Source organism: Limanda limanda, chromosome 12 (genome assembly GCF_963576545.1).
Source record: "Limanda limanda chromosome 12, fLimLim1.1, whole genome shotgun sequence".
Taxonomy (NCBI): Eukaryota; Metazoa; Chordata; class Actinopteri; order Pleuronectiformes; family Pleuronectidae; genus Limanda; species Limanda limanda.
The window spans coordinates 26762165-26776157 of NC_083647.1; the positions used below are offsets into that span (position 1 = coordinate 26762165).

The window sequence follows — 13993 nt, forward strand, 5'->3', positions numbered from 1 at the left end:
TTAATATGACTTATTTCCTGGATAATTTCATTATTTTGTCTGTTGATCAATGAGAACTTTCCAATAAAATAAAAATTATGGACAATTTTTACCTGCCATCTGATCTCACACATAGGATAGAACAGATCTCAGTGGCCAGTTTCCAATGTACTAACACTGTGTCCTACAGATGTAGATTCACATGGGACAATATCAAATTACAAGCAGGAGAGTCATCTGTCACCACTGCTCATTGTCATGTCTCTCTTAGCGAGACGGCTGTTAATGATCCATCTGCTTTAAAGTGCTTCTGCTGGGCATCAGTCTGGTCTCCACCCGGGTGGAGGAACACCTCCAGCTCAGCTCTGATCTGTCCCATCAGTGGCTGCTAGGTTTAAATTCTCCAGCAGACGCTTTGGCAGGTAACTCACCATTAATCTGAGTGTCCTGCTGTGTTGCTGTTTAGTAGTTAAAAATAAAACCGTGGCTAAATAAGCAGCAGCATGGAAACAGTGTTTTTCAGACTCCGTAGCCAATTCTTCTGAGTTTCTCCATCAGTGTCTTCTCGGGTTATCCTGGATTTCTACAGTTCAGGAGGAGAAAGTCTGTAGAGACTCCGGAGCGTCTCACTCGGACATTTGCGTTCACACATGCACTTCCTCCTCCTCCTCCAGAGAAAATACGGAGAACCTGTGGAGTTCAGTGCATGTGTGAAAGCAGCTTTTAATTTTGTGTTTTTCAAAATTAGGCACAATTCGCTCAAACTTACACAAACTGGGTCTAATCTCATCACGAGCCCAGTGTACAACAACAACAGAAACCTGCAAATCGACACCTGAACACCTGCTTTGTGCTGAGCCTCAGATAAATAAACACAAAGCAGAGCATGACCTCCGAGAAGCTAACGGCTTAAAGTCGAGCGGCTCTGATGAACACACAAGGTTTCATTTCTGTTAACGCTCCACAAGTAAACAGCTAAAGCCACAACTACAGGAGTCGTGACGTTAATTAGAAGCAACAGGTGACGTCAAATACCTACAAAAAATGTATTTCCTACACATGCAAATTTGAGTATTTAATTAGTTAGCTAGTCCATTGATAACAAATAAACTATATTGTATAAATATTCTATTTTAAGTGCTGAATATTTGCAGTTTCATCTGATGCAACTCTTTTATTCAAGTGACAGTAAATAACAAAGTTCTTCAAATGTCACCTCTCTCAGGAAAGCAAACTTTTGACATTTTATAGATTGATTGATCAGAAAATGATTAGATAAGGAAAATAATTGTAAGTCGCAGTTTCAAATACAGTCCTCACAGACTTGTTACAACCTAATGCAACTTTCAGTCTCTTCCAGGACGAATACACACAGCGAATCTGCTTCATTCAGCCACAACCAGCCCAGAGAAGTTGTTCATCTCAGCGAGCAGCAATTAGCAATGGACTCTGCTCGCCACATCACCACGGGCAACAACACATCAACTCAAAGAGACATCACTGTTGCTCTTTCTGCACCGGGGGGGGGGGGAAGCGGATCCACTAGAGACCTCACTTACCTCTGCAAAGGGGAACTGGAATCCCCACGTACAACCATCAGAGCCTCAGATTCTATCTCTCTCTCTCTCCCTGACGAGCCGACTAATGACCACGACACTCCGGTGGCACCACAACTCGCCAGGGACGGCGGAGCTACGGCGGCCGGTCAGGTGGTGTATCGCTGCTTGTGCTGCTGGAGCACCAGAGCCACCCCCCCCCCCCCCCCCCGCCCAGGCCTCTTACATAAGAGAGCAGATGACATCCACACTGGCTCGGGGAGGGTGGGATTAAAGAAACAAGGAGGGAGGAGAGAGGAGGGGGCACGGCCAGCAACGGGGAGAGCCACAGAGGAGGGAGGAAGAGGAGGGAGGGAGGGAGGGAGGGAGGAGAGAGGGAGGGAGCTGCCGTTCAACAGGAAGTCAACACAGCGAAAGGAGCCGAGGAAGAGGAGGCTGGAGGGAGGAAGATCCACGATCCCGTCTGATGTCCAAAGTTACAAATCCAAAACCCTGAGCTCGGCAAAAATTTTACTTTAACTCAACTTTAGGTATGAATCCTATTAAACGATTTAAATATGAATTAAACAGCTTTTAGAACCAGGAAAAAACAACATTTAAGATACAGCACAAGATCTCTGCTGATATTTAGTCTTATGAAGTAATGAATATTATATCTGCAAGACATTTGGAGAACTAGAAACATGGAGAATATTATCCCTAAACTTTAGAACTGGGCAATATGGCCAAAAATATCAAAAAATGTCATATCCGTCAATATTGATAATTAAAAAGATAAATGACACATTATTATTTCTGTTAATTTTAAAGAATGATTTCTGTTCTGGTGGCTTTGAACTCTATGGTTAGAGAATAACAAACACTTCATAACCTTTTTTTTTTTTTAAATCTGAGGTCAAAGGATTATGTGTTCAACCTCCTCACTGTGTTCGCAGCATTATATGAATATATATATTGGACTTTTGTTATATTACAATGGTCGACATGGATGTATAAAATGTTGGCAGATAATCATTGTCCTCAGACACATCTTTAAACCAGCGGTATCAAATCTGACTAACTTAATATGTTAGTCATCATAATCAAAGAGTTAAATAACTCGGCTTTTAATATTTTCAGCTTCAAAATTCACTGATGATAGTAGATAAGTGCTAAAAATAGATTATGTAACTTGTTGCAGGTTGAATGACTGACTAATGTGAATAACCTTATTGTTTCAGCTCTATACTCAGCAGCTATTTTAATTAAGTTTAAATATGAATTCAACTGTTCTGAGTCTAAGTCAGCATTAATAGTGAATTATGCTGTTTGTGGGACTGCATGAAAATTCAGGTGTGTTTCTAATATTCTACTTCCTTGATGAATTTAAGATATGGACGGCAAACTTAGAAACGTGTCCATTGAATGTGATGCAGCACAACATCCCATATAAACATAACCTTAGTAATAAACATGTTATTACATTCATACAAAGAATGTCACCACACGTTATTACCTTTGTATAAACGTAGAGTTTGTAGCAGAGCAGCTGTTTCATACTGAATGTGAGCCTGCAGGTGTGGCCACTGACTGTATGTACTATATACATATAATTATATACAGTATATATAAAGATTAATATTCAATAGCGCTGTTAACATCCTGAGGTTTGGAGCTGCCAAACATTGACTGACTACAGGAACCAGAACAAAGTGAAGCAAGACATTATTTACACATGAAGAAAAGAGGACAAGCTTCTTCACTGATCAATTTCCTAGAGTTGGTGATTATTACTGGATAATTGGTCCGGCCATTAATACGATCAGTGTGAATCCCAGTCCACTGTTGACCGGATGGTGAGATGTGACAGCACGTCTAATGGGTCCGATCCATTCAGGGGATGATTGTGTCGTTCACAGACGAGAACAAATGATCTCAGCGACTTCCAGCACAGACGCACTGGAGGCCAGACGGAGCTGATAACAGACACAGGAGACTTTGGATGGTCGGATCCCTCAGCCGGGTTAGGGAGAGGGTTAGGGAGAGGGTTAGAGTTAGGGAGAGGGTTAGAGTTAGGGAGAGGGTTGGGTGAGGGTTAGGGAGAGGGTTAGGGAGAGGGTTAGAGTTAGGGAGAGGGTTAGAGTTAGGGAGAGGGTTAGGGTGAGGGTTAGAGTTAGGGTGAGGGTTAGAGTTAGAGAGAGGGTTAGGGTGAGGGTTAGAGTTAGGGAGAGGGTGAGGGAGAGGGTTAGAGTTAGGGAGAGGGTTAGGGAGAGGGTTAGAGTTAGGGAGAGGGTTAGGGTGAGGGTTAGGGAGAGGGTGAGGGTTAGGGTGAGGGTAAGGAAGAGGATGGTCGGATCCCTCAGCCGGGTGAGGGTTAGGGTTAGGGTGAGGGTTAGGGTGAGGATGGTCGGATCCCTCAGCCGGGTGAGGGTTAGGGTGAGGGTTAGGGTGAGGTAGGTAAGGGGAAAACGAGCCCGCCTCCTTTAAAAAGGGGGCGGGAGGTGCCCGGTCCTTCACTCCAGGGGGCTCCCTGGTCCCAATTGTTTTTCAACCAACTAAAATAGCAATATTATATGGATCCAGATCACAAGCTCCAGTTACGTATTTTCATGGGATGCCTTGTCCTCTACTGTAACTATTTTTAACCTAGTTGGGTGGGGTGTTTCAGGGAAATACTTGCCTTCTTTTGAGGACTTACTGCCTTTTCAAGGTCTTTCTTCCTGTTTTTTTATGCTCTTCCAATTAAAACTGAAGAAACCAACTGGTGTGGAGTATTCAATTGTGTCCAGATTTCATATACTGTGTCGAATTGACTTTAGACCGATCGTCATTTAGATCCCTGCTTTCAATTAGTTGGGTAAGTATTTCCAGGGTTTTTGCCTTGCTCAGGGGTCCAGGGTTAGGATTAGGCAAGGGGTCCTATGGTTAGGGTTAGGGTAGAGGGTCCTATGGTTAGGGTTAAAAATAGGAAGAGTCCTTGGTTGTGGAGTCATGACTGTCTTCTCAAATTAGAGTTAAGTGTTCCAAAAGTTCTGCTAATATGCAGTTATTACACGCTGATGGTGAGGGAGAGGGTGAGGGTTAGGGTGAGGGTTAGGTGGAGGGTGAGGGACCTGCCCTGGAACCTGCCGTGCCATTCAGAAACACCTGAAGAAGAGTCAGTGCCCAGCCAGGGAGTGCACCTCGGCAATTACCATCAGGTGCAGTGCACAACGCCACACCTGCTCCCTGGCACGCTGCTGTAAATAACACAAGTTTAACCATCAACTCCTGACTTCTTCTTCCTGTATCCACCATGTCCTTCATCATCCTCCTCCTCCTCTTCCTCACTACAGGAGACACTGCTGGTGATGGTGCTTGGACACAAGGAGCTCTGAGGACTTGTACATGTCCTGTGGTGTGTTCAAAGGTCAGTCACACAACACACGTCTACACACATCCACTCCCAGTTCACAGGTGAATATCTCAACACAACATTCCACTTGACAGCAGCACCACACTTTCAGTTTTGTGTCTCCAACGTGCCCATGACCGTCCTGGGATCAGCCCACACACACACACACAACCTGAGGGACGGGATCATTTCAACGCTAATATAGAAATAAAGATGATATTCATCCCCAGATCCGCTGCTGCAGCCCCGCAGGAGGCCGGCGGCTGCAGGGGGGGGGTGTGGAGCCGGGAGGGAGCTGCTGCTAGCCGGGCCAGGTCGGGCCATGTTGGGCCTGGAACCAGCAGAAGATTCAAAACTTGACAGCGCGATAGCTCCTGACTTAGCATTAGCCAGCTAGCCGCGTTAGCTCCCAGATTTACCGGAGCAAAGCCCCCATGAATCGGACGCATTGGCCGGCAGCTGCGTGTCTCCCCGGGACACATGAGACACCAACATGCCATCGAGGGGGAGACAGGGGAGACATTGATTTACCAAATCCGTCCATCTGGACTCGTGGAAACGACGGTTTGGCTAGCTAGCTAGGGTTAGCTACCTAGCTAGCTAGCGCCGCTGCTCCGGCTACCGCGGGTTAGCTCCAGAGGAACATGTAGCTCGTTAGCCGCCAGCAGCTCGCTCGGGAAGCGGGTAAAACCACAGCACATGGGTCAGATCTCCCGGTGCACATGTGTGCTGGTGGGGTCGGGTGAACTGGGTTAACTGGGCGGACTGGTGCGATCCCACATCAGCCCACTGGTGAATAACAGGCGCTGTGCTAATGCTGCTACCGCTAGCTAGCGCCCACAGCCTGACAGAGCGACCGGGGCAGCACACACCGGAGCCCGGCAGGCTGCAGCCGGCCGCGGGGCTCGGTGCTCGGGTCCGATCGGAGGACTTTACCTGGATCCTCTGCGGGGTCGCGACGGAGACGGCGGCGGGGAGCGATCCTGTGTTCCGGGGGGAATCTATCGGGCTACGGGGTCGCTTCCTCCAGCTCCTCGGTGCGGACAGCTTCTCCCGGAGCAGCGGCCGGGCAGCAGGAGGGAAGTCTGGCCTGAAGCAGCCGAATCCTTCCGACGGAATAATCCTCAAACGTCCATTAACCAGCGCACAGGGCGGGGGAGAGACGCTTCACGTCCCGGTGCTGCTGTGCGAGCTGCTCGGCCCCTGAGACCCAGGATTCAGGTGTTTTCCTCGGTGTGGTCCGGGGCTGGTTCTCTTCAGCCTATTGTCAACACCGCTGCTGCTCGCACCGCGGCACATAACACACACAGCGCAGCGTGCTGGCCGCCAGGGGGCAGCCGGCACGCTGATTGGCTGCCGGCGGCTCAGCGGCGCCGCTGATTGGCTGCCGGCGGCCCGGGCGACGCTGTGATTGGACGGCGGCGGCTGTCAGTCACCGCGCGGGAGGGGAGCGAGGCTCAGGATCCGTGGGTTAGGTGGAGGAGGAGTGAGTGTGTGTGTGTGTGTGTGTGTGTGTGTGTGTGTGTGTGTGTGTGTGTGTGTGTGTGTGTGTGTGTGTGTGTGTGTGTGTGTGTGTGTGTGTGTGCGTGTTAGTGTGTGTGTCAGTGTGTGTGTGTGTGTGTGTGTGTGTGTGTGTGTGTGTGTGTGTGTGTGAGTGTGTGTGTGTGTGTGTGTGTGTGTCACTGTGTGTGTGTGTCACTGTGTGTGTGTGTCACTGTGTGTGTGTGTGTGTGTGTGTGTGTGTGTGTGTGAGTGTGTGTGTTTGTGTGTGTGTGTGAGTGTGTGTGTTTGTGTGTGTGTGTTGGCGTGTGTGTGTGTGTGTGTGTGTGTGTGTGTGTGTGTGTGTGTGTGTGTGTGTGTTTGTATGTGTGTGTGTGTGTGAGTGTGTGTGTGCGTGTATGTGTGTGTGTGTGTGTGTCTTATCTCTTATAAGAGCCAATTTTGGTTCAATACCAAACGTGTTCAAATGGTTGTTTGTGGGTTAAGACCTGGTTGTAGAGTTAGAATTCGGTTTAAATTATGACTAGTATTAGAGATAGGTTAGAGTTAATCATTTAGTTGTCATGGTTACAGTTAAAATTAGGGGTTCAGGATTGTATTATGTCTATTAAGTCTTTAGTTATCAGGGGCAATTTTGGTTATCAGTACATCTTGACACTCTGAGGACATTTTGACCGGTCCCCACTAATTGAAAGGGTCTCTCTCTCTCTCTCTCTCTCTCTCTCTCTCTCTGTCTCTCTCTCTCTCTCTCTCTCTCTCTCTCTCTCTCTCTCTCTCTCTCTCTCTCTTTCTTCCAGTTGTTGAGGAGTTTCTTTCCCTCCACGGTCGTTAGTGGTCTTCACCTTCTACATCAATTAGCCTTGAGATAATGAATATCATGATTTGGTGCCTCACAAGTAAAACATCAATATAGTTATGTCATATGTATAATATGTATAATATATAATCTGTTTGAGTCAACACCTTGTTTTATGGTTAGATTAGATTAGGTTTGGGTGAGGCTTTTAGTCGTGATGGTTAGGGTTAGGCTAAGGGGATAAGGAATGTGACAAGTCATTGAGTGTCATCACAACTATTGAGAGACAAGTGTGTGTGTGTGTGTGTGTTTGTCTTTTCACCACACAGTGTGTAGGAATGAGGTTAAACCTGTAATTAGGGCTGGGCAAGTTAACTTGTTTTAATCGAGTTAACTCAAGTGATGCGTTAACTCGATTGTTTATCCGCCAATTATTTTCTTTTTTCCTGTTCTGCAGCAGTCAGCAACAGACTTTCACAAAATAAAAGCCTGACTTTCACAATAAAACAATAAATATTAAAAATCTGAGTTAATGCGAGATAAAATAATTAATCGAGTTAGGGTTAGGGTTAGTTCCCGTGTCCCTTAACCTTAACCTTAACCTTAACTTAACCCTTAACCCTAGCCTTAACTTAAACCTTAACCCTTAACCCTTAACCCTAACCCAATTCTAACCTAATCCTAAATCTGACCCTAAAAAAAAGACTTAACCCTCAAACAGCTCATTGAAGAAGTAGATTGATTCATCGTGTGGAAGCATCAGAGCCGGAGGAAGATGATTTACTGAGTAAGCTCTTCATAAATGCCCCTGTTATGTCATATCATGGTTTTATATGAAGACTAGGGTTTGCAAACTTTCCATGGGAATTAACGGGAAATAATGGGAATATACGGGAATTAAAGGGAATAAACGGGAATATACGGGAACAAACTGGAAATGTTGTGGGTAATTTATACTAACTGTATTTACCTTGTCATATACAGACATAAATATAAACATTTTGTTTTGTCATAGGCTGATTTGAGTCCTGAGGAAACTTTGGGCACTTGACTATATGCTTCTGCATCGTGGTGTCATTCTTAACAAAGGTCTTTGCACAGAACAGATGAACAATCCTCAATCAGCATGCTAATATATTTTCCCGAGTAATATCATCGAAACTTACCTGACTAGTCCTGCTCACTACAGCAGGTCTCAATAGTCCTGCTGGAGCGTGTGCTGCATTCCATACATCTTTAAAATAGAGTTTTGAATGATGTTTTTATTGCTCAGCGTTTAATTTGCGTTTTTTTTTTCAAAATTCCCAAAATTCCCGAGCTAAACTTCCCATGGAAACTTTCCGCCCCTTTGCAACCCTGATGATGAAATTTGAATGTCCCTGTATGATTCTTAAATGTCCCGATCTGTCACGTCTGCACTGAGGAGGTTTCATCAGGATGTGACTTTCACCTGAGGAACTTTTCATCCCCATATTCACTGGGATTCTATAAGTTTTAAACGCTGACCTGATATCAACTGTTAGATGCATAACAACGATTAAAAAAGAGTGAAAGATATAGAATACCGTTGCATCAGTGACTGGTGATGGCGGTTTTTTTTTTAAACCGTATAATATGAAAACTATAAGGAGTCAGTGACAAACTATTAAAAAGTAAAGTTGACATTTCAAAAGGGAGAGCAACAGACGTCCTGCTGTTCAGTGCTCGTCCAGCTGGTGGCGCTGTCTGCAACTGTAGTAAACACTGAGAGAGCAAATGCTTCAACAAAATCTATCTTTCATTTCAACCCTGCAGCTTTAAAGACAAATATTACTCACAAGTTACTACTAATAATAATAATAAAAATGAGCATTTTGACAAAACACACATCTTTAATTTAACGGTGGGGGCGTGGCCTCCCTTCAGGCTCCTCAGCAGGCGGAGCCCCCCGTGGTGGTATGTTCCTACTGTTTTGTTATACGTGTCTAGATGTGTGTGGGTTGTGTAGGTGTATGTGGTGTTACGTTCTTACTGTGCTGTGTTGTTGTGCGTTGTTATGTTGTGACTGTGTTGTCATATGTGTGTAGTTTATTGGTGTGTGTGTGTGTGTTGTAGATACTTTGTGTATTGCTGTGGGTAATTATGTGTGTTGTTGTGAGATGTTATGTACTGTGTTGTTGTGTGTTGTTATACGTTAACTTTTTACTGTGTTGTGTTGTTATATGTGTGTAGTATATTGCTGTGTGTGAGTTGTAGATACTTTGTGTATTGCTGTGTGTTATTATGTGTGTTGTTGTGTGATGTTATACTGTTTTGTCCACGTGTCTAGATGTGTGTGGGTTGTGTAGGAGTGTGATGTTATATTCCAACTGTGCTGTGTTGTTGTGCGTTGTTAAAGATGTGTAGTTGTGACAAATATAACTCACAAGTTACTACAACTACTTCTAATAATAATAATAATAATAATACAAATGAGCATTTTGGCAAAACACACAACTTTAATTTAAAATGGAAAACTCAGAAGTCACAGTTTCATATCACAGATAAACAGTGCAGTAATATTAATGTGTGTATAGTTAGTACAAGAAACCAACTTTACTTTATTGTACTTAAACAATATTTAATTTTGTTGGTTTCTGTGATTTTCTTGAATCGTTTTATTTGTTTTTTCCAACTTTAGATGAAAAGGTTTTTAATTTGTTGTAGAAAACACAAACTTTAGAATCCACCAGCGTCCAATCAGCTCTTCTTCTCCTTCTGGTAGCTGTATTTTTTATGAGCTCTGGATTTGAGTCTGAGATCTGATTGGCTCTTCATCGATTCCCTTTTACCCGCCGTGAGCTCCACCCCTCCCGGTTTCCACAGCAACAGCTGAGCGTCCTCGCCGCCGGTGACCAGCGCCTCCTCCGCCGCGTCCCACAGGAAGCAGCGCACGGTGGAGGCGTGGCCTCCCTTCAGGCTCCTCAGCAGGCGGAGCCCCCCGTGGTCACACTCCATCAGGTGGAGCTCGCCGCTGTCCTTCCCCCCGAGCACCAGCAGCGTCTGAGTCTCCTCCAGCCACGCCCCCCCGACCAGGTAGTCCACGCCCCCCCCGTCCTCCAGCAGCGTCAGGCCGCGGGCGTCCCCGGTGCTGAAGACGGCGAGGGGCTGGTCGGTGTCCAGCTGGCTCAGGTCCCACAGGTGCAGCCCCTCGTCCAGGCTGAGGCACAGCAGCTGCGTGTAGTCTGCTCCCGACCAGCAGAGGGCGCCGGTGGACGAGACGCCGTTGCACGTGGCGAGCAGCGCCTCCTCCTCCGCGCCCTGGCTCAGGTCGAACACGTTCACCAGGCCGTCGGTGGAGCCGGACGCCAGCCGGTCTTTGTCTCGGGGGTGGAAGCGCACGTGTGTGATGTCATCACTGTGCGACTCCGAGTACGAGCCCAGGAGCCCGGCGCCCGGCCTCCTGGCGTCCCAGAACACCAGGTAGCTGTCCTCGCCGACCTTCTCCGTGCCGGCGCACAGCAGCAGGTCGCTGCAGCTCAGGTCGAAGCTGCAGAACAGGTGCGCCGGGTCGCTGCGGAACATCTGGACCGCCTCCGTCCCCGGGCGCCGCACGTCCCACCCCCGCACCGTCCCGTCGGCCGAGCCCGAGTACAGGAGGTCGGGGGAGCTGCGGGCGAACGTGACCCCACACATGCGGGCGCTGTGGCCCCGGTGCTGCCCCACCCGGGCCAGGGTGCGCTTGTTGTGCAGCTGGATGGTGAAGTTGGAGCAGGACACGGCCAGCAGGTCGGACGGCTGCAGCGCCACGTGCAGCAGGTAGGTGGCCTCGGGGGGGCGGGAGCGCCGGGCCAGGGACAGACCTTTAAACTTCTCCTCCACACACTCCATGACACACAGACCAACACACTGACGGGGAAGGAGGACACACAACAGCAACACAAGTTAACGTCCTGGTGTGAGGACGTGGAGGGACAGGAATGTTGCTTCATGTGATGTGTGTTGTTACTGTGTAGTTGTGTGTTGTTGTGTGATGATATGGTGTTATATGTGTGTTGTAGATACTATGTGTGTTGTTGTGTGATGTTATGTTGTGACTGTGTTGTCATATGTGTGTAGTATATTGGTGTGTGTGTGTGTTGTAGATACTTTGTGTATTGCTGTGTTTTGTTGTTGTGTGATGTTATGTTCCTACTGTGTTGTTGTGTGTTGTTATACGTGTCCAGATGTGTGTGGGTGGTGTAGGTGTGTGTGATGTTAAGTTCTTACTGTGTTGTGTTGTTATATGTGTGTAGTATATTGTTGTGTGTGTGTGTGTGTTGTAGATACTTTGTGTATTGCAGTGTGTTATTGTGTGTGTTGTTGTGTGATGTTATGTTGCTATATATGTGTTTGTTTAGATACATGTGTAGATACTATGTGTGTTGTTGTGTGATGTTCTGTTGTGACTGTGTTGTTATATGTGTGTAGCTTATTGTTGTGTGTGTTGTAGATACTTTGTGTATTGCTGTGTGTTAGTATTATGTGTGTTGTTGTGTGATGTTAAGTTCCTACTGTGTTGTTGTGTGTTGTTATACGTGTCCAGATGTGTGTGGGTTGTGTAGGTGTGTGTGATGTTATGTTCTTACTGTGTTGTGTTGTTATATGTGTGTAGTATATTGTTGTGTGTGTGTGTGTGTTGTAGATACTTTGTGTATTGCAGTGTGTTATTGTGTGTGTTGTTGTGTGATGTTATGTTGCTATATGTGTGTGTGTGTGTGTTTTAGATACTATGTGTGTTGTTGGGTGATGTTATGTTGTGACTGTGTTGTCATATGTGTGTAGTATATTGCTGTGTATGTGTGTGTGTGTTGTAGATATGTTGTGTATTTCTGTGTGTTATTATGTGTGTTGTTGTGTGATGTTATGTTCCTACTGTGTTGTTGGGTGTTGTTATACGTGTCCAGATGTGTGTGGGTTGTGTAGGTGTGTGTGATGTTATGTTCTTACTGTGTTGTGTTGTTATATGTGTGTAGCATATTGCTGTGTGTGAGTTGTAGATACTATGTGTGTTGTTGTGTGATGTTATGTTGTGACTGTGTTGTCATATGTATGTAGTATATTGCTGTGTGTGTGTTGTAGATACTTTTTGTATTGCAGTGTGTTATTGTGTGTGTTGTTGTGTGATGTTATATTCCTACCGTGTTGTTGTGTGTTGTTATACGTGTCCAGATGTGTGTGGGTTGTGTAGGTGTGTGTGATGTTAAGTTCTTACTGTGTTGTGTTGTTATATGTGTGTAGTATATTGCTGTGTGTGTTGTAGATACTTTGTGTATTGCAGTGTGTTATTGTGTGTGTTGTTGTGTGATGTTGTGTTGCTATATGTGTGTGTTTGTGTGTTTTAGATACTATGTGTATTGTTGTGTGTTATTGCGTGTGTTGTTGTGTGATGTTAAGTTCCTACTGTGTTGTTATACTAGTCTAGTTGTGTGTGGGTTGTGTAGGTGTGTGTGATGTTATGTTCCTACTGTGTTGTGTCGTTGTGCGTTGTTGAAGGTGTGTAGTTGTGTGTTGTTGTTGTGTAACTCACCTTCTCTGTAGAAATGATGACAAACGGAGTTCAAACCAGCGGGAACTATTCGGACGCGTCAGTCGCCATCTTTAAAAAAAACACGTTACTCCACCGACACGTAACGAACGTAGTTAACGAGATCAACGTAGTTAACGTTAATATAAACTCGTCTGATTTACTCTAACATCGTAACCACGTTATTTGTACGCTACACATGGAGGACTCACTTTGTGTCACAGTGTTGTTGTCCGGCTAAGAACTCGCTCCTGATAAATGGTTCCGCTGCTGCAGGGACGTTTCAATTTATTTTGTTTTTATTGATTATTATATATTTTTACTTTCAGTGATTAATTTGTGTACATGATAATTATAATAATCATTGTCATATATATATTAATAAAATACAAATTTATATTAAATTTATATTTTATTTAAATTTTCATTTCTAAACTGAAGTCATATATGAGTGTGATCAGAATCTTGTTTGGTTCAAATACTCATATTAAAATTTCTAAGAAAAGAGTTTCTATGTATAAGTTTATTTCATTCATCGACCAATCAATTTAAATGCTAAAACAAAATCTCTAAGTTTGAATGAAAGGGAGCAGAAAAAAGAATAAATGATATATTTCATTCTCTATATCTCGATCAGTGACTCAACTTTTTATTACATCGTCTTTTTTTGTCACTGAATTTTATAAAGTTTTCAAGAAAGAATAAAAAACAAACTGACGCCATCGACTCAAGTGGATAAATGGAGTGAAGAGCCTCTGTCGTCCAGCAGGGGGCAGCAGCAGCAGCTCTGTGGGAACCAGGCCTGCTTGGAGTGAAGCTTCCTGTCTGACCCACATCTGAAGAGGAGCAGCTCAGTCCCACACAGACAGATTCCACCGAGCCTCGGTGCCTCAGGACGAAGAGGAACTGGAGATCAGAATGTTTTAAAACCTTCAGACTCCAAGAAACCAAACTGTGACCCGTTGTGGGTTCAGGGTCGAAGGTCGAAGGTCAAACCCTCTCACGTGTCATTGATTCACACGTTTGAAAACATAGAAACGTAACTTCACCTTCACGCCTCATTCACACCCACTGACCAACCACTGACGCTTCAGAGAGATGATAGAAACCTACAGGGGACCGAGGTCACACACTCAAACAGGGGGCAACGACCTTCTAGTTACAGGACGACCGCTCGACCCCCTGAGCCACAGCCGCTCGCTGGCTCCAGCTCAGGTTTCATCCTCACTGCTGCTGCAGAATCGTCTCCTACGCATGTGAAACAG

At 45.4% G+C, this 13993-nt stretch overlaps 2 protein-coding genes across 2 annotated transcripts in view; both read right to left on the minus strand.

Moving 5' to 3' along the window:
- ppp2r5eb (protein phosphatase 2, regulatory subunit B', epsilon isoform b) overlaps positions 1-6186 on the minus strand; it is a 43723-nt gene extending 37537 nt beyond the window's left edge. The window contains exon 1 of the mRNA XM_061082455.1: positions 5845-6186. The gene's annotated coding sequence lies outside the window, so the exon portion shown is untranslated. The remainder of the gene's footprint in view (positions 1-5844) is intronic.
- A 3513-nt stretch (positions 6187-9699) lies between these two features.
- On the minus strand, positions 9700-12945 carry wdr89 (WD repeat domain 89). The gene is made up of 2 exons (XM_061083138.1): positions 12732-12945; positions 9700-11071 (listed from the first exon to the last, which is right to left on the minus strand). Exon 2 carries the CDS (start codon positions 11051-11053, stop codon positions 9923-9925), a length of 1131 nt encoding a protein of 376 aa, XP_060939121.1. The 5' UTR covers positions 11054-11071; positions 12732-12945; the 3' UTR covers positions 9700-9922.
- Positions 12946-13993: the final 1048 nt, after the last annotated feature.

Coding starts and splice junctions, on each gene's coding strand:
- wdr89 (XM_061083138.1), bottom strand. CDS start 11,053: ATGGAGTGTGTGGAGGAGAAGTTTAAAGGTCTGTCCCTGGCCCGGCGC.